Source organism: Lycorma delicatula, chromosome 1 (assembly GCF_047948215.1).
Source record: "Lycorma delicatula isolate Av1 chromosome 1, ASM4794821v1, whole genome shotgun sequence".
In the NCBI taxonomy this organism is placed as follows: domain Eukaryota; kingdom Metazoa; phylum Arthropoda; class Insecta; order Hemiptera; family Fulgoridae; genus Lycorma; species Lycorma delicatula.
In genome coordinates, this window is record NC_134455.1 from 138,552,542 (window position 1) to 138,579,829 (window position 27,288).

At 32.3% G+C, this 27,288-nt stretch overlaps 1 protein-coding gene across 1 annotated transcript in view; it reads left to right on the forward strand.

Annotated features, from left to right (window-relative positions):
• Positions 1–17,112, forward strand: part of LOC142317667 (katanin p60 ATPase-containing subunit A-like 2) — a 60,973-nt gene extending 43,861 nt beyond the window's left edge. Inside the window, exons 8-9 of the mRNA XM_075354221.1 lie at positions 14,631–14,727; positions 16,902–17,112. Of these exons, the coding sequence (XP_075210336.1) occupies positions 14,631–14,727; positions 16,902–17,041 (237 nt within the window). The 3' untranslated portion in view covers positions 17,042–17,112. The remainder of the gene's footprint in view (positions 1–14,630; positions 14,728–16,901) is intronic.
• Positions 17,113–27,288: the final 10,176 nt, after the last annotated feature.

Consider the following 27,288-nt stretch of genomic DNA (forward strand, 5'->3'; position numbering starts at 1 on the left):
ATTACGACAATTTTATTATATTAATTGCAATATGATAACAATAATAATTAATAGCGTAATGATTACATATTTGAATAAATGCAACACAAAAAAATATACTATTTTTCTTTTGCTTTTTACCACTCTGAATGGGAAGTTTTCTAAATAATAATGCCTTCTTGTGCTGTGAGTAGATGTCAAAAATGTAAAGTTGGATGGAAGCATTTTTTTTGATTGGCCAACTTTACTTTTTTGACATCCACTCACAGCACAGTCAATCAAAAATTAACCAATCAATTCTCACTTTTTTTTTGGAAGCTGTTAGTTCGTGGAACTCAGCCGTAATGCAAATTTTCATAGTTAGATCTAATCTTCACATTTTCCGTTACTAGCAAAAATTATCTTAAATATTCAGGCTCTTGTACTCTACAAGTACTACAATTTTCATCACCCTCAAATTTATATGGCCTCCCTTAAAATAAAATTGAGATTTATGAGCTTTTACTGTCCTAAGCTGATCGACGAGTTTTCATTTTGAGATCGACACCATTAATCGTATGTTCTTTTCCTAGATTCCAAGAACATTCTGTAACCTAGGTTGTAAATGGAATTCGCAGTATTCTTGACAACAACACATATTGATTCAGGGTAAATTCTTTTACTTATTCTTAATATTTCTTCCCTAGGATTTTGAACATCTTATAAACATAGAATGTGATCAGCCAACACTTTCAAATTAAATATTGAATGATGAGATTTATATGGAAAAAGAAGACTAGAAGAGTGGAAAAAAGATAATATTGTCTATCTTTAAAAAAGGACATGGGAAGGGATTAAAGAATAACAAAGTAATATTATTCTCTGTAATGTTATTGGACATATTTATTTATTTATTTATTTTAAAAGATACTGGAGAAAAGATTTGGACAAAATTAGAAGGAAGGCTCAAAGAAGAATATCATGATTTCTGGTCAGGCAGATCAACTGTTGCTCTTCTATTTTCAGTAAGGCAAATACAAGAAAGGTGCTTTGATTATAGAAACGATCTGCAGATGGCTTTTTCTGGATATTGAAAAGTTGAATGATAGCAAGTACAGAAGAAAAGTGTAAGTGACATTTTCAATAAAGGGATTATAAAAAGTGTGATGGAGCTTTATGTTAGCTTTGTAAAAATAAAAGAAAAATCAGGTCGGGTAGGAAAGGAAACAGATTGAAACACGGTATATTGCATTCTCATCTCTGCTATTCATGGTTGTAATGATTGATATGCTGAGAAAAGTGGCAGAAATGATGAGAGCAATGCAGTTTGCATGTGAAGCATGGAAATATAAAACAGAAAGTTCTATATTGCAATAGTTAAGTAACTGCTGGATGTGTGGAGTGAAATTGCAGAGCTGTGGAAGAGGATTTAATGCAGAAAAGTGTGAAGTGATAATTACAAACAGGAAGAAAAGGATACACCCAAAAGTGGAGTGCTGTTCAAAGAGAACAAGAAGGTTGGCAGCTATAAAACTATATTGGAAGTGCAGAAGATAGTATAGGAAATATTAAAGAGATCAGTGATAGGGCTACATGAGGGATTAACTTCTTAAAAGTATGGGAGTCTGATCTGGAGCCAGGATGTAGCCCAAAAAAAATAAAAATATGATATACCATGTCTGTCATGTACAGCAGAATCATAGATTATGAAAAGAAGGGACCAAAGCAAAATTTATGCTTGAAGAATAAAGTTAGAAGAATAGAATAGAAATTACAAGGAAGAAGGATAAGGCATGAGATGTAATAATGGAAAATTCTTTATGAAAAAAAAATAAAGTTGAAGGATGACGCATCAGATATGCAAAGAGAATAGAAGATGGGAGGATGGATTAAAGTGTTGAAATGGAGGGCAAGAGCTCAGATGAGAGATAAGATGGCTCAAGGGAATAGAAAAGTGTGTATACAAGATGGGAGAAGAACAGGGCTTGATGGAGATGACAGAGATGGAGTCGTTTACATTTCTAGCAGTTGGAATTTACACATGATAATTAAAATACCCTCATAAGCAGCATCACACATCCCCAATGGGGAGTCTTATTCTTTACAACTTCGGGTCTCGGCGTCCCCACAGGCCTAGCCTCTGCAGCTTTTTTTCTCACTATACACTGAGCTGCAGAACACATTACACTATACACGTACACTACACCAAGAACATTACATAAATTACAACATATACCCTTACACAACTACACAACATCCTATACTGATATTTCTTACAGTTAAACTCGATGGTATTGCGACATCTTACGAAACGCAACCGTAACCCAAGGTGGGAACTATCGTGCCGATGGGTGAACAGCTCTACATAGTGAGTCTTGAACGATATCCTCTGGGCACGTGGGGGAACACAGTTGTATTTAGCTCTAGCTCCAGTATGCGTGCGCTCTGCTGGAGTAGTACGTTATATCGCCAGTACTCGTGGGACCAAAATTACAAATCTAAACGAAATTTCTATGATGTTTGGTGGTCCATCTAAAAAAACCACCAAAACCAATCTTGTGAAAAGGCCTCGATCGGCTTTGTCTGACGAGGATGCCAATAATGGAGAAAACAAGGCGAATTGTAAAGCAACCCATCCACAGATTAAGAACGTTAGATTCGTTTTGCGAAATACTCAGGAAGGAGGCTTCGTTCACAAGGTCTCGCGCTACCTGATCAACAAGGTAATAACAGGATCATGTGGCACATCAAAAAATTGAGATGGATCGATATTGACCTTTTCCCATCACAATGCTCCGCGCTTCTTAGCGCTCCGCAAAAATATGTTGGTATCTGATTGCCTCCCTTCATAGTCTTATGCTACCCTCTTGTGAAAAAATTTCAAAAAGTTACAGTATATTAACGAAATTTAACAGATTCTGACAAAAACAAAAACCTTACGATTGGATATTTTTTATGCCTGTAACAACAAAAAAATTGAAACCGTACAAAAATTACGATAATTTAATTGCAGAATTTTTTTGCGCATTTCTACCGCTTTTTTATTAGCAATTTTTTTTTTGATTTGTGTTTATGAAACATAGTTTGCTGATTTAAAAAAAAATACTTTCAAGCAAATCGGTTGAAAGTTGGGCAAAATATGATGAAAAACCCGTGTCATAAATCACAGATTAATTAGCATATCAGTTTCGAGAAATTTTTATAGTTATTGATTTTTTTTTAGCGTTACATATAATGTAAAATTTATTTAAAAAATTATAAGACTTCCTAAGAGCATTTATTACGTGAAAAACCTTTTTTCACAACAGAGTATTGCTGTTACACGCCGCGGGGGGGGGGGCAATAGAGTTCATGAAACGCATAATAATTACCCCAGTAATTACAAGCTATTCGGTACAAACAACAGGTATTTTTTATGTTACTATGTATATAAAATCGTAATATATATTATATACATATATAATATATAAAATAAGAAATTACGAGCGCGCACTAGTTTTTACACCAACACATAAAAAAATCGCAATATGGGAGATTCCCAAAAAAAAACAAAAGAATGAAATAGATGACAAATAATAAATAACCTAAACAAATAAAATGAAGTAATAAATTTATAAATAAAAAGCACTTACCCCTAGTTGGTGATATTTTGGCGTGTGTGATACACGAGAAAGCATCCGTCTATACAGAGTGGTACCTCACAAGCCACACACCTCCAGACTGATCTTACGCGAATGCCGTTTGCCGAGCACACAACGCATTGTCTAAAACTGTTTGTTCCCTCACGTTTAGGAAAATGTCTTGCTTCACAACTTTCAGGACGTAACAATTCACGATTTCTTACATAAAATCCTCGTGCAGAAAATCCCGTAGGAGATGATGAAACAAGCCCTTTCAAAACCTCATTTCGAAACCATCTGAAGGATTGGTTCTTCTCCATCTTATTGACTGACTTGTAAGCCGTATAAGCATTGACAAGGAGCATATCAAAAATGTGGAAAAAAAGTTTTTTCGTCCATTTTGTCATGCGCCTATGTAAATAGCGCATTCAAATAGCTTGACGACAGACGATCAGATAGATCAACAGCCCCCATGTAATTATTGTAGTCTACAATCATTACAGGTCTCACGACATTTTCTGTGCCGCGAATTGTTACACTGTATTTATCCTCTTCAGCAGGTCCATGAATAGAAGACAGAAGTGATATTCCATCCAGTGTCGTACGACAGGCTAACCGGTGTCTGGTCAAACCTAATTGTTTACGTCTGTTTCGTGTGAATTCAGCTGGCACTCCAGCACGATTGGATCGAGCTGTTCCACAAGCTAGAATTCCCACATCTTTCAGTCGTCGATATAATTGCAGGGATGAAAAAAAATTGTCCATATACAAATGATATCCACAATTTTCATAACCTGCAATTAGATTGATAACTGTACGTTCAGTAATCGGTTCGTTTACATTTAGTTCCTCTCGTTGTCTCCCGAGATATACACTCATATCGAATGTGTACCCAGAATTATCGCAAGTCTGTAAACCTTTATCCCAAAGCGCTTTCGTTTACTAGGTATATACTGCCGAAACAAGACTCTACCCTTGTAGGCGCATAAAACCTCATCAACTACGATTTGTTGTCGTGGATTACAGAGTTCACGAGATTTCTGACGTGCAATTTCAAATATTTCGCGTACTCTCCAGAGACGGTCATAGTTACCAGTTTACATTTCTGATTCTATTGGTGGATCCTGGTTAGTGAAGTGTAAATACTTCAAAATATGAAGAAAGACAGTTCTCGGTAATGTATTCCCAAACCTAGCGATATGGGAAACCTCGTCAGTTGACCAGTATTCTTGTAAAGTGTGTCTTACAGTATGACCCATTTCCAGGATGATTGCAAAGAAACATTTCATCTGGTCAAGACTAACGTCACCTTGAATTCTGTCCTTAGGTAATGGTCTATCAGGTCTACGGCTTTGAAAATACAAATTAGTTTGTGATGTTACTTTTTCAAGGATAGCCCAAAAAACAACATAAATACGGCAAACGGCGTCTGCCCATGAATTCGGGGATCAGGAATATATTCAGGCACATTCTGTAAATTCCTACGACGCTTCTTAGGCCGACCTCTCTTACGAGGAGCGGATTTAGCCAAAAGGTCAGGATTCTTTACAAATGCACCTGGTTCCGGACCCGTAAAAGGCAAACAGTTTAGTGTGTCATATTTACACCTATCAGTACAAACTAACCAGGGATTTCCAAGAACCGGCAGACGACCTTCCAACTCGTAACCTTCGTCATCTGTAACTGTTTCGTCATTTTGGGCCCGGTCAGTTGGATTTTCTTGTAACTCCGCCGTGTCGAGTTCCTCATCTTGGAGAGGAAACTCAACAGCTGGTTGCATTTCAACATCCAACTGCACTGGAGAACGATAATGGATTTCATGAAATATATTACAGTTTCCTTCAGCATGTGGATGTAGAACTGAACCGGCTACATTTATTTTCTGTTCCATGTCAGTATCACTACTCAAATGACCTGGATCATCATCGTCGCTACTACAATTCAGGAGATGCGGTTCCGAAAAATCGATACCCCTAATTTCAGTATTTTTGATGTCGTCCAAGCCCTCAAGGTCGTCACTGTCCTTTTCATCATAATCTGAAAGTCCTTCGTCAAGAGCAAACCTAATCTGTTCGTCATTCATTGTCTCGATAAAAAAAAAATTACGGCAAATAAAAAAAAAATCACAAATTTAAAAAAAACGCCCAACATGTGAAAAAAATCGCACTGAATAAAAAAAACCGATGTAATTTTGAAAAAAATTATGAAATAATATATTACCAACGGAACGACGGTATGCGATAGTAAGTACTTACTGCAGTTGTACGCATGTAATGCATTTGCGTGTACTCGTTCTCACACAATAAAGTAACATATGTTTCGTAACTACGTTTTATAAAAATCCCCACCACTTAAAAGACTATTCAGATTGACAAAAAACCATTTTACTGTATACTGTTATTCATTACGAATCGGTATGTGTTTCATTGATGCCGATATCTTTTGTCAGAAAAGATTTATTAGGCCTCAAATAAAAGTGACACATTTATGACCACAATTCCTTTTTTTGTGTGTGCCGTATAACATAATTTATTATGTGTTTCATACATCGTTATGTTGCTAATATAATAAGCTATTTTTGTAAATAATAAATAAATCGGTAACCCTCATAGCAATTATAATACACTAGTCACACATACGCAGACACACAAGCACATTTCTGAGAAAAAAATGGTCATATTCTTTCTTGTCCAAATAAAACATTTTACTTCGTATAACCATAGTTCAAATTGTATAATAAAACTGATTCCTTTGTGAATATAAAAAAAAAATAACCGACTTAGATCCAATACAAAATGATTTTGTAACAGCGTTTTAAAACTGTCACCGCACAGAGCCATTTTACTGGCTTCCTGATCTGAAAAGGTTAAAACTCATAACGATGAACAGAGTAGATCTCTCTTATGCGTTACTAATATGGGCGGTATAAACGTAAGCACGATGTGCCACAGTGGATTACCTGTCGGTTCGCTGCATGGTCAGCTGCAATATCTTGCTCGAAGACTGAGATCTGTGCTCGGTGTGCTTAGAAAGGCCACAATGACACGAATTGACATGAAGATGAAAAATGTGCGAACTGCAGTGGTTCACATACAGCCCGCTCCCGAGATTGCCCAACTTTTAAAGAAGAAAAGGCAATTTTCAAAATCTCTACCGAGTAGAAGATATCATTTCCGGCTGCACGCAGAGAATACAGAAAAACAATTAACTCACGGAACCTAATTAAACCAGTTGTATCGTCTGCCACCGCTACATCAAAACAAACTCGCACAAATTTAGGTAATCAACAGTGCTGATCCTGCAGTTAGCTAAAAATCTTGTTATCTGATCAAGTCGCTTCACTTACAGCCACTACCTCAGAGCTGACGAAAGTGAACAAAAAGTCCTTAGTCGCAATTAGTGAATCCAATCGTGACCCTCTGAAAGGTCCCTGACCCCCCAACTTTCCGTGTCCGTGTTGGGGATTCTCTCTCAGATAGCGTCATCCTGGAGAATGGAGTACTTCAAGGAAGTGTATTGCCACCTTATTTTTTATAGCCATCAACAGTATTACTGAATGTGTGCAGACGCCTGTTTCATATTCTTTATTTATTGATGATTTTGCCATATATATTGCGTCCCGTCCCGTTCAACAGCCACAGCAGAGAGACTTCTACAGAACGCTATATCTCACTTTGAAGCTTGGTTCAAGGTTACCAGCTTCAAATTTTCACCTGAGAAAACAAAATGTATAGTCTTATCTCGTCTGCGGGACCCCTTTATTCCATAAGTCTTTCTCTGTGTAGATCTAATTGCTATCTCTCCTGATGTCAGATTTTTAGGTTTATTTTTTAAAGCCACCTTACGTGAGTGAAATACATCAGAGAATTAAAGTCAAAATGTTCCAAACTTTGAGATATGCTGTGGGACCCACAGCATATCCCAATTAGTATTGCTAAGGACCTTAGCAATACCAATTGGGATGCCGATCGGTCATGTGTGTTGCGTTTTTACTGTTCCTTAGTTCGATTCCATTTAGATTACGGTTGTGTTACCTACTCTTCGGCACGTAATATCGTATTTAAAATGCTGGATGCTGTACGTCATGATTTCCTTCAGCTTGCTACAGATGTCTTTAGATTAAGCCCTGTTGTAAGCATTCTTGTTGACTACGGTGAGCCATCACTTGGGATAAATGGGACCAGGATTTTAGCAGCTTATTTTACCCGTCTTAATGGACAGCCAAATCACCCGGTCTTTGACGCAGTCCTTGGAAATCCTTATTTTCGAAGGTATAAGGACCATCCGCGTTATCCTACGCGGTGTGGGTGTTCGTGCCCGATGTTTACTGCGCCTTATAAATGCCTTCTATTTTTCCAAATTATCCGTGTTCATATCCTCCGTGGAGAACCAACCTTAATGAATTTTATGTTTGGCTTCACGATGTACAATAAAGAATCAATACCACCTATTTTATTTCGGCAAATATTTCATGATATTCTCTCCAAGACAAACCCAGGCGCAGTAGTAATACGGATGGGTCGAAACAGGACGATACCGTTGGATGCGCATTTATTGTTAATGATCGAACCTATATATTTGGTCTACCTGTATTACTAGTGTCTTTACTGCTGAACTATACGCTATAAATAAGGCTTTGAATATCATTAACCCTGAATACCCTCATATCCTTATTTGTAGCGACTTGTGTAGTGCTCTCCAAGCCTTAGAAAACTTTTATTCCAGACATCTTATCGTCACTAAAATCCACAATGCAATCAACGAGTTGAACCATCGCAACACACAAGTGAATTTCTACTGGATCCCTAGCCATGTGGGGATTCCAAGTAATGAGCGTGCAGATTCCGCTGCTAAAGACGCATGTAGTCAACTATCCTTCACTACCCGTGTTACTACATCCGACTTTATTAACTGTGTGAAACTCACACTTCGTGCAAGGTGGCAGGATGACTGGGTTGCCAAAGCAGGTAACAACTTCGACATGTCAAAGATATTGAGTTGCCATGGTATTCCTCCCACAGGAAGATTCGCCGAGAGGAAGCGGTCCTTTGCCGATTTCGGATAGGACATTCAAGAGCTACTCACGGGTACCTGATGTCAGCAGAAAATGCACCAGTATGCGTACGATGCAACTGCAACTTGACTGTGCACCTCATCCTTGTGGAATGCATGTTATGCAGCCTTGCGTCGTAAATTTAAATTGACCAGAAATTTTCGCCAAATCCTGGGCAGTAATAAAGAAGCTTTGGGTCAGATTTTTTGTTTTTCCGAAGTGTTAATATTTTACATACTTTTTAACAGTTTTTACAGTTTCTTTTTTACAGTAATTGTTCGTTTAACATTTTAGTTTACGTTTTTATTTTGCCTTTGTTTTCATTTTGTTTTTAAATTTCTACTTTAAGTTTTTCTTTTGTTTTAATTTTCGTTGTTGTTCTATTAGATTTTATATTTCATATTTTTGTTTCCCGGGCGATCACATAAAAATGTTTTTCCCCTAAAAAAAAGCATCACACATTTATTTACTTCCACAAACAATTTATAAATTGAAAATATTAAGGGTAAACACAATGTATAAAAGATAACTATTTTGTGCTTAATGCACTTATTTAAAACAGTAAAACCAGTAAAATTAAAATTAACTTACATCGATTGTTATCAGTTGTAATAAACAAAAAAAGATATCTCTTAAGTAAAAATATGTTATGTGGAAATTACAACAGGTACATTCTGGATACTTCCGGATTAAAATTACCAGCCCATTTTATTTTAATAATGCAACTAAATAAAAAGAGAAGTGTACAAGAAAACAAATGAAAAAAATCTTCAGCGAGTGCTACGCCAAGTAACAACTAACATATGTACGGAATATTAATTTAAAGAAAACAAAACAAGATGAGTAGTTTTGACAGTGTAGATATTGACCAAGAAAAGTATACATTATTTAAACCATTTCTATTGCATTTATACAATAGGCGCGTAACAGTAATAAATTATTGAGCAGCTTGATTTGTGTATTCAACCAGACACGTTGACCGACTACTTAAATTAAACTTAATTTAACCGTTTATAATAAAATTTAAACTAGACATTAAAAATATTACACACTAGAACTTTATTAAAAGTTAATAAAAATAGCTCAAAAATTAAAAAAATCATATCATAAAAAAAAATGTATTGAATAAGTTGATATACGAGGTCTATAAACAAAGTAATGAGACTGGTTCAGAAAAACCTTTTATTTACAATCCAATTATGCATGGACTCATATCGCCTTCGAAATAGTTCCCTTGGGAAGCCACGCAACGCTTCAAACGGTTTGTCAGTGTGACAAGGTGCATTGCCAGGATGCACCTTGCAGCATCCAATTGTCTTTAATGACTGATTTCACGCGGGCAATTTTTTTCTGCAGTCTTTCAAGAATTTCTCTGTAAACATATTGGTTTACAGTCTGTCCTGTAGGCAAAAACTCCTTATGGACAATGCCATTACTACCGAAGAAACAAATTAGCATGGTTTTGATTTGCTCATTTTTGCTTTTTTTGGGACGTGGTGAGTTTAAAGTATACCACTCCTTGCTCTGGCGTTTTGTTTCTGGCTCGTACTCAAATATCCAAGATTCATCACCAGTAATAACATTTTTTTAGAAAATCAGTTTCAATTCGCCCTAGAAAATTGGGGCACACTCTTTCACCCTGTTGTTTTTTTGTTCAACAGTAAGGTTTTTTGGGACCAATTTTGCACAAACCTTTTTCATGTCCAATTTGATGGATTGTGGTACGATTAAAATTCAATTATTCTGTAATCATTTTGACAGTTAATCGCCGGTTGTACCGTATCAAATCTCTGATTCGTTCAACATTGCCGTCACTTTTTGACGTTAACGGTTTTTCAGAACGTGGATGGTTCGCAACTGATTCCCGGCCATTCGAAAATGCTTTAAACCACCTAAAAACATGGACTCGTGCAGAGCGTCATCTCCATACGCTCTTTTCAATTTTGAAAAAGTTTCAGTAACGTTCTCACAGAGTTTCACAAAACCTGATTGCACAACGTTATTCATAATTGGTATCACTCATTTTTGTAACGCCCAACAAAAACTCGTTTCACGAAAAGTTTGTTTACGTCTCACGTACGATAGACTAAAAATATGAATACCTAATATAAATCAGCTGGTCATATAATAACCATATGTTTACTAGTAACTTTACAGTGTTGCCACTGTGGCTGCCAAAAAAAGCTAGCCTCATTACTTTATTTACAGATCTCGTATACAGAGTATATCACCAAATTCTCCCGGGACTATCATAACCAATTCTACTCGTGAAAATAATGGATGAAGTTCATATAAAAACATTCGTCCTAAAACTCTTCGTTTGCGAGTTACGGCTAGTGGAGGATTTTGCTCGGATTTCAGCTACCAGGTGAAATGAGGTCGTAGTGAAATTTTTAGGACATTAATTAAGGGTCAGAATTGTTTATTGACCTGAAAATTTGAATAAAATAGGTCCCGGAACCGTATCTGCAGTAGTTTTTGAGAAATCTGGAGTGAAAACCATTAAATTGGGCTAAGAACCTTATTTTTTATGTTTGACGTACAATAACTTTGTTAAATGGGTAATAAACACATTAAACCTTTAGACAAAATTTATAGAGAATTTAATTCTGAACAAATTAAATTCTTTAGGACTGTCCTTAAGTTATTCAGCCATATCCTTAATCCGGACAATTAATTTCTCACGAGAATGTATTTTTCTTTTGTGTACAGTATTTTTCATTCGGTTCGGAAAACGTATTTCATAATCTACCGCAGCAGGTATAGAATATGAAATACATACACTCAAAATAAATACCATATCGCAGAAGTCTTTCATACCGCAGCAGCTATAGAATATGAAATACATACACTCAAAATAAATACCATATCAGCTATTCCTCTGTTAAATAAGTACGGCATTACTTCAATGGCAAGCAAATCACGTTCAAACTAAAATTCACTGAAAACCTTCGCTAACGACAGCACAGTTTACATTACAGATTGGTTTAAAAACTAATACAGCATTGTGCATTGCTGATCAGCTGTGCTAATTTTTCATATAATTTATTGTATTTGTCATTAATAAAAAAAATTATTATCCAAGTAATTTTTATTTATTTATTTTTGTTTTACAATTGTTGAATAATTTCCAGTTTTTTAAAAACTGTAAATACTGTTTTACAATTTTTTCACATCACCAAAAATGAATTTGGTTTTTGTTTACATTAAATAAGTAATTATATGACAAATGTAATTATTTCTCAATAAAATTCAAATTTTTCCAACTTTTTCTTTGTTTTATTCAATTTATCTTGCATCATTTTTTCATAATTAAATTCTCTACAAATTTTGTCTAAAAGTTTTACATGTTTATAACCCATTTAACAATGTTTTTGCACGTCAAACATAAAAAACAGGGTTTTTACCCCAATTAATTGGTTTCCAGATTTTTATAAAAACAACTGCAGATACCATAGTGGTATTTATTTTATTCGATTTTTCAGGTCAAAAACCATAAGAAATCACTAATTTTTGCCGCTTAATTAGCGACCTAAAAATTTCAGTACGACCTCATTTACCGGGGTAGCTGATATCCTAGCGAAATCTTTCATTAGCCGTATCTCGCAAACGAAGCATTTTAGGAGAAATGTTTTGATGAACTATTAACAATATTTTCACGAGTAGTATAGGTTATGAAAGTCAGGGAGAACTTCGTGATACACTTTATATATGTAAAACAAGAAATGAATCTCATGATGGAGAAACTTAGGTATTACACACAATGGTAAGACCGAAGATATTGTTTTTAGTTGAATGGACAATCTTAGACAAGGAGAAATATAAAACTTGAAAAATACTAGGACCCAGACAAGCAGAAGCTGATTGGAAACTACGAAAAAACTATATACTTTACTGGAAGGTAAATAAACTACAGTTGTGATGAGGAATCACAGTCTTGCCTTCTACAGATACTTTATAAGAATGGATGAAAACAGGCTAACCAAGGAAGGAAAAGAAAGGCAATGATCAAGTAGTTCAAACAGGTCAAAGAAAATTTAAAAGAAACAGACAAGACACATACAAACAAAAACTTAAAACATGTGAAGGATTAAGGAAGAAAAGAACAGAATTGATCCAGAAAATTCAAGAACACTATGCAAAATTAAAAATACTGTGAACTAAAGAAAAGAGATGCCAATTAATGAAACTACATATGTTGTCCTACAGAGATCGGAGTCAATTAAAAAAAAAAGCATTCATATCAAATACTCAATACAGACACGAGTATACCTTGGCTTTAAATACTTCTAATTGATTCTCAATTTTTTAATAATATGTGGGTAGCATATTAAAAACTTGCAGTGCCATGTAGGCAGATTATTTCCTAAAGACCTCAAATCTTGGCCATGGCAAAACATATATACTTATATACCTCAAAGAGGTTTACAAACACAACTATAACAATCCTCATAAATATAATGTCTAGTATGAAAAATGTCTGCTACTTTAAAAACATATAAACATCTTAATAGGAGGATCCCGAGTTCAAGTAGAGACATTTTTCAGCTCCTCCCCAAGATTAACCACATAGATTACCCCTACAGTTCAAAATTACGAGTATACACACCACCCTGACTAACCCAACCATAGTCCATCACAATGCTCCCAAAGACTTGTACATCATTTTAAGACATTTAACATAAAAAAGACCTTAAATAATAATATTTAGTGATATTAACCCAAATTCTTTTTTTGTTGCTTTACACATAGGGTAGATAGGTATGATGGTTAAATGCAATTTACTAGAATGATTTGATTTTGCTAAATTATAATTTTGTATACATTATTAATATTATATTTTTTGACCGCATAGGATCACTTCGTCAGTCCATTTTCAAAGTGTCTTTGATGGGACTGTTTGGGCCTTGCGCTCCTCCCAGTACTTTTTCATACGTTCCGATCTCTGTACCTTTTTTAGTGTTGAAAATGTTCATGTTGCGAGTTCTTTTTGTGAATGTGAAGAAAGTATGTTTGTTCTAGACTTTCTTGTTTAATTTTATCTTATTTGTGGTGTCTTCTGGTATGAGGCCAATTTCCTTCAGATCCTCTGTTATTTCTCTGATCCATCTGCATTCTGTCTTGGTGTTTTTCGAGTCGAGATTATACTGTACTAGCCATTTCAGAAGCCTTGAATTTTGCATCCTCATAATATGTCCAAATAAATCCTAGTCTTCTCTTACACATGATGTCAGTGACGGGTTCTAACTATTTGTACATGACTTTGTCGGGTACAATCCACCACTGCCCGTCTTTGCAATTGCCCTGCAGGTTCTTTCAATTTTCTGGAGCCTGTATTTAATTGTTGGATCAGGTGGAAGAGTGTTTCTGCTGCATGAATGGCTTCTGGTTTTAAAACTGTGTTGTAGTGTGTTATTTTTATCTTTATTGATAGGCATTTTTTATTGTAAATTGTACCAGATTAATTTTTGAGCTTTAGCTACTTTGTTTTTTCTTATTTGGATTGAGGTTTTTTTGTTTAGGTTGTTTGTTATTAATTCTCAGAGGTATTTAAATCTGGTTACTATTTTGATTTTATTACATTTTATGTTTACTTTTTTTAATCCTGCTGGATTTTTGGGGCATAATTTCTGTCTTTTTTCAAATGATATCTAGAAGCCTATTTTATTTACAATGTCTTGAAGTTCTAATATCTGTGATTTAGCTTTGTCGATGTAGTTTGCTAGCAGTGCCAAGTCATCAGTGAAACCAAGACAGTTTGATTTGATTTTTCAGCCTATTTTTACTTTTGGGAGCATTTTTTAATCCATTCCCTCATTACTATTTCTGAAGTGCAATTGAATAGTAGCAGTGAGAACCTATCGCCTTGGCGCAGTCCTGTTCTGATCTCAAATGATTCCGAGAGCTCACCTCTGAATTTTTTCATACATTATGAATAATTACGCAATACTTTGTATACATTATTATTATTCATTGTTTTTTGTTTGTTTTTTTTTTAGAAAATGGAAGGTTATTCAGGTTCTGACATTAAGTTAGTGTGTAAAGAAACAGCCATGAATGCAATGAGGAAAGCATTTTCTGCATTAGAATTATCCAGTAAAGGTTTGTTGTTAGTTAAATAATACCATAAAATTAGTTATTAGTGGTAGTATTTAGAGACAATGTCAAGGTGTGGTGAATGCTACTCTGTAGTTTTTAATATAGCAAGTTTTAATAAATAGTACATACAAACAAAGTCTGTCTACCTTCTTTGATAGTATAAATCAAAATTATATAAAGCAACAATAGCATTTATTTTATGAAAATCCATTTTTGTCATTTACTGCTTTTTTCGTTTTCTTCAAAAAGTACTTCCACAATGATCTCTGGTAATTCAGAATGTTACTTAGTAATTTAAATATATTAAAATTGCAGATGTGTATGTTATAATTCCAGTCACTGAATTAAAATGAATCATTCTGATGCTATCTGTCGGTTGATAATAAACCTGTTATGTTATTATAATGCAATAGTTTTATATTTAACTGTGACTATACTATTATATAATTGTAGTTATTTTTATTTTAGTTATTTTTTTTAATAATACAAGTTAAAAATATTATTTCTCTATGCTGTTGTCTTAATAAATAATAAATAAGCCGAACACCATGTTCAAATTTTGATTTTTTATTAATTATATTTTCATAACTGAGAGATTTAAATTTGTTGTATTGATTTTTTTTTTGTACTTTTATTGATTTCTAATACTGACATGTTTATAAAACAGTATGTTGAAGAAGGAGAGATTTCTGAGATAGTACTTAACAAAGAGAATAAATAAAAATATAAACATTTTTGTTTTTGACCAGAAAGTTTGAATAAAACTGGTCCCAGAACTATGTATCTAGTGGTTCCAAGAGAATTATTGTAAAATTTACATAACATTCTTGGCAAATTGGGTTTGGCTACTAAGAACTCCACCCTCGACATTCTACTATTTAGGGAAAAATTAAATAGAACAATAAATTGTGTAAGTATGCAAGTAAAGAATTAAGTAAAAAAAATATTCTACTCTTTGAGTACTTGAGATACGGGACTCATGATGACTGGGTATCTCTCCCACCCATCATGAACAATTGTATTCAAAATTAATTGGTATCAGTGGCCTGTATTTTGAAGTTATTATAAAAATTTCACAAAAAAAAACAAGTGTTGGCAATATTTTGGGAGCAATAACTGTACACACTTTATATAATGTGACTACAAGATATTACCATAACATTGTAATAAACAGATAAATTCTCTCAGCAGTTAATTAGAAAATATGCACACAATCCCAATTTTATTAGTCATATTCGGGTTAATGATAAATCTGGCTTCACAAGAAATGAATTTGTGAATTCTTGGAACTCAGGCAGATGAAACCCAATTTCATCGGGTTGGTCTACTCCAACCCGCAACTTGTCATTGCAAATCAGTTGATTTTGAAGTCAAGAGTTCTAAGGTTCAAATCCTAGTAAAGGACATTTATACATATTTGAATACTAGATCGTGGATACCGGTGTTCTTTGGTGGTTGGGTTTCAATTAACCACACATCTCAGGAATAGTCGACCTGAGATTGTACAAGACTAAACTTCAATTACACTCACACACACCATCATCTGAAGTAATATTTTACAGTGGTTCCAGAGGGTAAACAGAAATAGAAAAAGGCAGATGAAACCCTCATTGTTAAGTGCTTAATTTACTATAGATCACTTTTGAAACAAACTGAAAAACATTAAACAAAAATGTATTCTTCAAATGTGGTCATTTTAATGTTTTTCATTATTGTCAACTTATGAATAAAAATGTCTCAGATAATTAATTTTTTTTTTTAAATTATTTAATTTAGAATAATGAAAAAGATTTTTAATCTGTTTAAAACTAAAGTTGTTCTGTCACATTTTATAATTTTATTTTGAAAAAGTCTAAATTTTTTAATTTGTTTTGTTTTCTATTTAATGCTTAAGTTTCTGTTTTCAATGTTGTTTTAAAATGATGTGATAACTTTATTATCTCCATTTAAAATTTTTTAGTCCCCTGTGGGAGGGTCCCTGGATTTATGTTGACTTTATATGGAAAAATAAATCATTACAAGGTAAAAGAATTTGCTAAATTTTATTTTTCTGTGTTTAACTATTGAAAAGATTTTTAAGCATTCCCATTCTTTATTAAAATCATATGTATCTTATAATATTAACCTTTTTGAATATTTTAAAATTAAATTTGTTTTAAATTTATTTACAGCAGCATCTGAACTCAAATCATTGGAATTAAAGATAATTACAACTGAAGATGTGGAAGAGGCAATTGAACGTACAAGACCATCAGCATCACACATGTTACCAAAACTGAAGAAGTGGCAGGATGAGTTTGGAGCTGTTTAAAAATAAAAGAAAGTAAAACTAATAATTGTTCACTGTATATGGGTAATGTAGCATGATGTGGTGGAATCATTTCAAACATAAGGTAGTGGTAGTATTAAATAGGTGAATCCTAGTTTTAAGTACATGTAAATAAAATTTAATTAAAAATATAATATATATATATTTTTTTTAAATTGATCAAACATGTAAATATAGTTCACCTTTTATTAATTAATTCATAAAGGTAGTAATTCATTTTTGATAAATAATGAACTTAACTGTATAATTTAAAAAGTATGTACTATATAAATAAAACTGCAATATGTTTTTTCGCAATGCCAACATGCACTAGATAAATGCACTTAATTATTGTTTATTTTTTATACCAGGGTTGTTCAGAAAGTTCTCAACCTGTAGAGATGGAGCAAATGGACTGTGATATTTATCAAGTATCATCCTGTATATTGCTTACTGTGAAGTTTCAATCGTGTGTATTTAGTTTGTGGTAATCAACTAAAACAAACAAGTTCTGACATTTTCTGAAAAATGGACAAACTCGATTCTTCGCCTTCATTTTTGATGGTAAAAAATTGGGCTGTTGAATTTAAACATGGTTGTACACCCATTCAAGATAATAAACAATCGGTTGTACCCAAAAACTGTTATAACCGACAAAATGGTCACAAAAATCCATAATTCTATATTAAATGATTACCAACTGAATATATGTAAGTTTACTGACATTTGCAAACATTTCAATAGATAATGTTCATTATGTTTTACACTATGTTTTGGTTATGAAAAAAGCTTTCCTCTTGATGGGTGTCACTATTGTCAAATGTTGACTAAACACATTTGACTGAACAGTTCTCAAGAATGTTTAGACTTACTTAAACAAAATTTCACTAAGTTTCTTTGACATAGTATATTAAACGTGGATTCACAATTACACGCCAGAGACCAAACAGTGGGAGGGAGCAGAAGAAAGTGTGCTAAAGAAAGTGAAAACAGTTCCATCAGCAAAGTCATGGCTAAAGTTTTTTTGGAATTCGCATGGTGTGGTGCTTATAAACTACCTGGAAAAAAGCAGAACCATCACCAGGGAATATTATGCTTCACTACTGGACCAACTGAAGGGTGTTATTAAGCTAAAAATCAACAAACATCTCAATAAAAGCAACATTTGACCATAAAGAAAGTGGTTTTTTCAACACGATAATGGGTCTGTATATATATCTCAGGTTACTGCCGCAAAATTCCATGACTTACACTTCAGAATGCTTCTACATGTGCAGTAGTTGCTGGATTTGGTTCCCAGCAATTACTTTTTCTTCCTACATTTGAAGAAGTGGTTCACTGGATGAGGAGTAATTTCAAATGATAAGATCAAAACTGATAATCACTTATTTGGCTGAGTTGGACAAGTCTCATTATACTGAAGGTATTAAAAATCTTAAAAGTAGTTGGTCTAAATGTATCAAATTGCAAGGTTTTTCAGTGCTGAAAAATCTTGTATTTTCTTTGTCAGGCAGAGAACTTTCGAACAACCCTAACACAATTTTTTTTTTTTTTTTTAACAAATTATTTTTATTCTCACTACTTCTAATACTGGTTTACAATTGTATTTCAGGATGAATTAGGAAGCTTGATTTTGTTTGTGTGTACTTCAGTTTAATGTGATCTATTTGATACAAAACAAATATGAGACAGGGCTAATAGAATTTATCAATCAACCTCAGCACATCAGCTGTGTTTCTTTTGTTGCTTACTGGTATAGTTGCAGGTACACCTTTGAGTTGCTGAAAAGTATCCTCAGAGCATGCTTGATTAGTATAGCTTTAAATAAATCCATTCTTGGGCCATGGATATATCCTGGATTTGGTACTAATTGAAAACAGTAAACCAATAGATTCCAATTACAAAATGCTCAGCAAACAATCTCAAGTGCAGTTTATACTATTATCCCTTACAATACCCTGGATTATTAAAAAAAAAACAAGCAGATTAGGTTTGAAAAAAATCTCATTTTTTCTAGGGGACAAACTTAAGTTGTTAGTTACACTCATTACACCAAATAGATATATACTTCCCATCCTTGGAATCCTTTATCAGCTATTGTTCAATTATGAGGAATCCTTTTCTATGTCTTTTTAAATTCAATGACAACAGCAGGATGTGAACTAATGAACAACCAACTGTCTTGAACCATTGCTTACTTGAGATTCAAACAATGTGAACTTGAATATGCAGGGTGCCCACATACTTGATCTTTTTTTTTCAGAACCAATTGTGGTATTATTTATTAATATGTTATTAAGTTATATATACTGCCTAAAGTTTTTTTGGTTGAAATGTAATATTTCAATAAACTGGTGTTGTTTTGTTCTACAGCAACAATTTTAATGAATCTCCTCAGTGTTGGGTAGGAATGGCAGCTATACCTTTGTGGCTGCTATGATTAAAGGACTTAACACCTTATTACTTTTATATCTTGAATTTTAATTACATAAACAGTATATAATATTTATCTGGGCTAGTGACTATCACTGTTGATGTCCACTCTTTCATAAAAAAAATGTTACTGCTGAAAGCAAAAATCACTGATCAAAGAAAAAGTTATTTGAATGGTGCACATGATAAGCTTTGTTATGAGTATTAAGAACTGCACTACTGTTTATTTAAGTGTTTACACTGCAACACATCTACTCACATTGAATTACACTCTGTATGCCATAAAAGCATCATACATTTTATGTGACTTGTTTTGGAGTCTGTGCAAGATTAGAGTGAAATCTGTGATTAAATAAAATACCTACAGACAGTCAAAGATGTACCTCTTTCATAAGGTGTATTAAATTATAGAACAGATTTTGTCTTAATCTTTTGGATCACTGTGAATTAAATTTGCTAAAGGAGGAATTTTGAAATGTGCTTCTATTAAATTATTTTTAACTGTGCATGTTAAATTAAATTTTAAAAATATAATACTTTCATTCAATATTTGTGAATATTTTCTTTTCTTGTTACTTTTCAAATTAAGATGTAAATTTCTTCCATTTTGTTTATGATAATTTCAGCGAAAAATAAAATTTCAATAATAAAAATTTTTGTCTGTGTGTTTATTTGTAGATTTAGTAAATTGTTGTAGATTTAACTACGTTAAATAGTTAATAGTTAAATAAATTAAATTAAATTAGGTATGTAATATGAATAATAGTAAACTAATTTACAATTAGACCTAATACAAGAGAACAGGAGTGTGCTTCAGATGGATTGCAAATGAACTGCCAATCTCCATGGTGGAGTCATTGCATCTCTGCCAATCACCCATAGGTTTTGGGTTCATGTCCTGGTCAGGATCTGTATTTTTCACACACTACATAATTCATAATCGTCAATTAATAACTATTTATGGGTGTCTGTTGTTGGTTTATAAATAAATAATTTTCTTAAAAAATCATTGATCATTTATTTGTAAGCAGGATTTTTTTTCATGTAATTGTTATCTTTTAACCACTTAAAAAAAGACCTTATTTTTAATCAAATCAGTTCAGTTTACAACAAAATCAAACCGTACTGTTTTGCTTTGAAGCCCCATATCTTTGTTTTGTGCAGAAGTTCTTTTGATGATCCTTTTTAAAAGGACTTAAAAAATTTCATGTTAGCAGTTAAAATAATTTTTCAGTGAATGGATTGTAAGCATCTAAATTTAAATATGAATAAAAAGGTTACACTGTACTGCTTAGATGTAACATTGGTAACTGTTCAGATAGAACTCCTGTCGATGATAACAGTAGTATTGCTCATAAAGCAGAATTTCTGGGTCTTTTATTAGATGAAAGGTTCTTGTGGGATGATCAAATCAATTCAGTTTACAACAAAATCAAACCTTACTGTTTTGCTTTGAAGGACCTCAATAAAACATTAAGCTTATCATAATTATGAAATATTTATTATGCTTATGTATATTTCTGTTAAGCAAATGCAATATCATCAACGGGACCCATCAAAGAGTCAGAATGCACTTTCAAGGTGCAAAAACAGACTGTCAGATTGTTCTTTGGTGCCCATAAATGAGAATCATGTAGAATGATACTTAAAAAATTAAATAATCTCAAAACTGTCTGTATGTTTATATATATATGAGATCGCCGTCTTTGTTAAAACTAAACATTTTTTAAATATTCTTATAAAATAATAATATTTTTAAAAAAAATAACAATATAATAATAGTTAATTAAAAAATAGCGTATCTTAAAAATAACAACATTGTTATTTTTTAAGAATAAATAAAATTCTTTATCAAACTGGACAAAGAATTTGTTTTAGTGTATGCAATACAATCTTCAGCTTACAATAAATAACTTTCAACACACAATTTTTTTAAAAAATCTTCTATTCAATATATCTAAAACATTTTCTTTTACAGAAATAGTATTACTTTCCTGATTAATTTTTAAACAATGCAAATTAATTTTTTTTTAATCTGACTTCTGCATCATTGTTTAACGTGTACATAAATATGTGTTCAAGTAGCTTTCATTAATGCCTTCTTGATTGTTAATATCATGTAGGTATTTTTATACATAGAATCTTTGTATATTACAGGGAGATCACCGAAAGTTACAAACTCATTTTTGATTATAGTTAAAACAGATATCTGTAATTACAAATCAAGTCAACTACAAAACATTGGATGCTTACAGTTAAGATATATCAGGGTGCTGTAATTAGAATAACAAAGGGAAGATTCAGACATGTAGAAGTGCATTGATCAGATACATTAGAGAAACCCCCAGTTTACCTTTCTTATCATTTCTAAACTGTTCCAAGAATCTAGCCTTAAAGGATCTAAAGGTCTTTCCTACATAAATATGGTCACAATCATTACATTCAATTTTATAAATTCCACTCAGTTATATAAATCAGGTAAAGCATTATGTTTATTAATTATTAGGTGTTTTATTATGTGGTTATTTGTCTGGTTTGTGGGTTTAAATTTGTCATAAACCTTTGTAATATGTTCAATTATTTTATCAGTATATACATATTTTAAATATACATTGTCAACTTTTTGTGTGCTGTTTAATGTTATTAAATATGTATTATTTTTAATTTTTGATCATTTATTTATATTGTTATATATATATATTATCTACCGAAGAATTATCATAACCATTATATATGGCAATTTGTTTTATAATACTATTTCTTTGTTTAATTTATTTTTATTTCCATTTTGCTTTGTATAATTAATTGCTCTGTTTGTCATGTTTAAGTACTAATTTTATGTGACCATGGGTGATTTGAAGATATATATATATATATATCTGGTTTTGTTAGATGTGGGTTCCTATATACTGTAGTTACACATTATTTTTAATAAAAATAAATTAAGAATTTTGTTTTAATTATTAATTTAACTGAATAAAAGTTTAAATTCTTAAAATAAAAAGACTAAAGGTTTTAAATTTTAAATTAAATAAATTATTGATAAGTTATTATATTTTATGAAGTTTGTAATGTGATTTGAGATGAATATATGAATATGTAATGCACCTGATGATGCGAGTAAATCGTAAAAGCACTCCTGCATATATAGTGGAATAAGGTAAGTCATCCTACTCCATTTATTCTGTACTTTGATTGATCTAATAAAATAACTATATTTGTATATAGTACAAAGGAGTGTGACTCATAAAAGAATTTATTTTAAAAATATAATATATATAAATTTAAAACTCTGACAGTAGTGAATCATAAATAAAATGAAAGAATAACATTTACAATTTTTCAAATGCAAGTACTTTTTGTTATGCTGCACATATCCAATTGATAGGAGAGTTTGTCCCATACTTCAATCAGCGTGTTTATAATAATGGAAGCTACAACTACCTCAATCTTGTGCTTTAAATTGAATAGGATAGTAGATAGTGGTGGAAACACATATACAAGATGCTTTATAAAACCTCAAATGAAAGATCCCCCATGTGATCAAACTGCAAACAAGCTCCTTTATTGGTTCTGTGCCAACCAATTCAGTGGTTTGTTCCCAGATATGAACATTATGTGTGTTAATTTTTCCATTAAAATGAAATGTTGGTTTTCACTACTATCAAGAAAGTTTTGATCATGAAGTCTACATGCATAATGCAGGCATCAAACATGCTATTCTTTCCTATGCAGGAAAGAGCCCCTTGCATTTCACAATTTATATGGATAACTTCAGTTGTCCCATACTCTTCTCTTCATTTCAGACTTATTATGCTATAAAAGAATGTTATTGTCACTTGAGGAGATCCAAATTAAACTTTGTACAGAATGGATGTTGAACTGTAACAAGAGGTTCACATTTAGGAAACTGCAAAACACACAAGGTTTCTGTTCAGGAGTCACTACTATCTTTACTAGAGGCCCTAAAAAAGGAAATCAATCTATGGTACAATGCGCACAACTGAAACTGTTCTCTTTGCATTTTGAAACACTGTACACACTGTGTATTTTCTACACACTGTACACTGTTCAAGAGATACTATAAGAAATTAAAACCCAAATATTCTGTTTTTGTGCACCCAGTATAAATATAATATAGTGTAAATATAAGTATAGTATAAATATAAAATACAGTAAGATCTTTTGTGAGATGACTTTCATAAATGACCGGTAGGATATTACAATACTTTCTTGTGCAGAGGTGTATATTTTCATTTTTATCATTTTTTTTTAATAATTACATGTGTTTATTGTTTTAGAATATACGTTTATTATATAAAAACTAATCAGATAAAAAATACAACAAATAATTATAAAGAAAATTTTTACCATGTAAAAGTATACATTTTAATTAAAAAAAAGTACAGGTTGTAAATTTAGCCAGTAAGGTATTTTTTCTGTATACATATATTTATTAGCTAATTATATATATTAGAACACAAATTGTGTTCTTTATTTCTGTACTTGTGGAGTGGCTGAATAAGTTTATATTTTGTAATTAGCTAGAATTTACGTATAGAGGGAACTGACCATCTGAAGGATATTCAAGTTTCTGAGTTCCAACACTGCTATGAAGACTGGAAAAACCATTTGAAGCATTGCGTGGCTTCCCAAGGAAACTATTCCAAAGGTGATAGAGTCCATGTATAATTGGACTGAAAAAAAAAGTTTTTCTGAACCAGTCTCATTACTTTATTTACAGATCTCGTGTGTGTATATATATATATATATATATATATATATATATATATATATTAGCATACCTTCCTCAGTTTAATCCATGTTATGTGGTTATTTGTGTTTCCCATCACAGCAGGGGATGTTAGGTAATCAGGGCTCACTTTGCTGCCCTTCTCGTCTAGCCAGGTGGCTCTATCCCCTAGACCCGTCTGTGTTCATTAAGCACATGATTGTGAGAATAATAATGATAAATAAGAATTAAAGCCGGTTGATTTATAAAAACTACCAGTGTATTGTAATTTCTTCAGAGCAACAGAGTGGTCGGTACAGGACTCACTAATTGGTTTTTAGATAATCCTTTGTGGCTTTGCTTATGAAATACATAGTCAGAATTACAAACATAAATTAACATCACAATGTAGCCAAATCCCATAAAGATTGACACAATAACGGAAGCATAAATATACAAAACACTGATTGATTTTTCATCTCTAAAAATATTAAAATTAAAAAAAACATGAAAATGGTTTTTTATATTTATTTGAAGAGTACTTGCAAGCCCAAATTGAGTGAATATCATATTTAATGTAGTTGGAAGTGGGGAAAATTTTCAATAATTGTTCAAAACTTTTTTGCCATTTTTCATTCCATTCAAGGTTGAATTTCAAAAAATTTAAAAATTGGTTTTTAAATATTCACATGAAGATTACTTACACCAAAAATTAAGGTGATATCTTCACTGGTTACTGAGAAATAAAAAAATACTAAAAATTAATGTTACCCCATTTTAACCCTTAGTTTGTACTGAACATATATTAACATATAAACTATTTGTGTGAGATGAGTAAAATAATGTGGAAGATGTTGATATGACTAGAGCTAGAATGGGGAGGACTATTTATTGCTGCCACATTTGAGTATTGGCAATCTGTGTCAAGCAATGGCTTATGAAAAAGGTTGCATAATCGTGTGTTGTTTGTTAAAAAACTGTTGAACTGTAAACTGTTAACTGTTGTATTTGTAATGGAAAATTATTTAGAGATGAAATCTCATGTTGTGTGTCTGCGGAAATTCAGGGAGAAATTTGAAAAGGAAGCACCAGTGAAAAGTGTTAGTTAAACAATTTTGTGAAACAGGTTCAGCATTAGACCAGAAACGTGCCCGACACAGGACAGTTTTAACAATGCAGATTGTACAGTACATTTAAGTGGCCATTACAAGTTTCATCATAAATCTTTATGGAGACTAAGCCAGGAAAGAACATTTCACTAGGTTCACCCCGTACTACAGTGAGGAAAATGCTGAAATGTTATCCATATCAAATGCAGGTTTTCCATAAGATAAGTAATTCTAATTATGTTACAAGGTTTCACTACTGTCAAGAGTCCAAGAACTTCATTAGAAGCTACACTGGCATTTTAGATCAAGTGTTTTTCACAGATGAAGCATAGTTTCAACTTTGTGGGTATGTTAACAGTCAGAACTACTGGACCTGAGATTTTTAAAATCTGCACACTGTTTGAATTTCCCCAATACCCACACAAAAATGTTTGTGGTTTCAAGGCGATGAATTATAGGACTTTTGTTTTTTGAAAAAACTGTGGATGCTGCAGTCTACCAAGAAATTATCCAACAGTTCACAGCCTCACTAAAGAGGATGAGCATAACTGCCGGTTGCAACAGGACAGTGCCTCTTGTCATACAGTCACTCTGCTATGGAGATGCTACAGGATTTTTTTCAAATCCTGTTATCTACACACCTTGCAGAAATTGAAAATAAATATTATCGATGTCAACCAGGAAATAGACAGGGTACAGCTAACAAGAGTAGTCAAGAACATGGTAAAATGTATTGATAAGTGCATAGAGGTGGATGGACATAATTTTCAACACCTTTTGTAAACTGTTATGTAAGTATTTGCCAATAAACTATTATTTGTAGACTAAACTAAATGGCGGGGTCTTTTTTAAGTTGAATACTATATATTAAAACAATTGGCCTGAAAATTTATTTCCAGTTTATGCGGGCATTCTAATAGTCGATTGAACTGATTTCTTTTTTCATTTTGCTCGAAATAACCCACAGATATGTTATCAAGCATCATTAGACCCAAAACTTGAATCTCCTCTGAGAATTTTTCAAAAAATCTCATTTATTACTTAATTGAGGTTATTACTCACAGGAAAATCACTTTGAAGGTCTGTTGATGCTTAATGTCATATCTGTGGGCTATTCCAACAGAATAAATGCATCAGCCCAATTCGATCATCTGAATGGTGGATGGAAGCAGGTTTTCAGCATGTATTTTACCTATGGTACGAAAGTAAAGAGAAAACAAGCGGGTTGGGTTTGAGATGTGTTGTAAATGGAATAGGTTTTTAGCCAATTTTTAAAAAATATATAACGATCACAAAAAATTCACAATTTTTTTTTCAAATAAAATTTAACTGTGGAAAATCATTATATTTAACATGTTTACAGTATATGTGTTAAAATTTTCACTCGTTAAACTTATCATTTGTTGAAATTGCCTGTACTGATTAACACAAAATATTTGTTTGTTAATTTAAAAATAAGAAAAATGACAATGTAATATTCAATCTCATTTTAATCAAAAAATTCATTCAATAAATTATAAATAACAAATATTACTACAAACTTAATATTTAAAAAATAAACTTAAAAGAAATAAAACAATTTTTTAACAATTTTACAATCAGAAAAATGTAATGAAATATCTAAAAAAATTATATACAAATAATAAATAAAAACACTGAATACATAATCATGTAGTTTAAAATTTTAACATTTTTTAAATCTGCAGTGAAACTTGTGGTTAATTTAAAATAAAAACTAAAAAAAAATTGAATTATAATTAACGTTAGTGTAAATATTCATTCAGTAAAATAAACATGACATGCACGTTTTAAGTGAAGAGAACATCACTCAAAACTCACAAATTTTTTTTTGGATTTTATTGTTGTCTCTTGAAATCTAATTTCAAAATTCAGCTGCAGGAAATAGATACAAAAGATATAAAGTTCCTGTTTGGAGAAAGGAACTCTATTTGAAATTTTAAAAATATTTCTGTGAA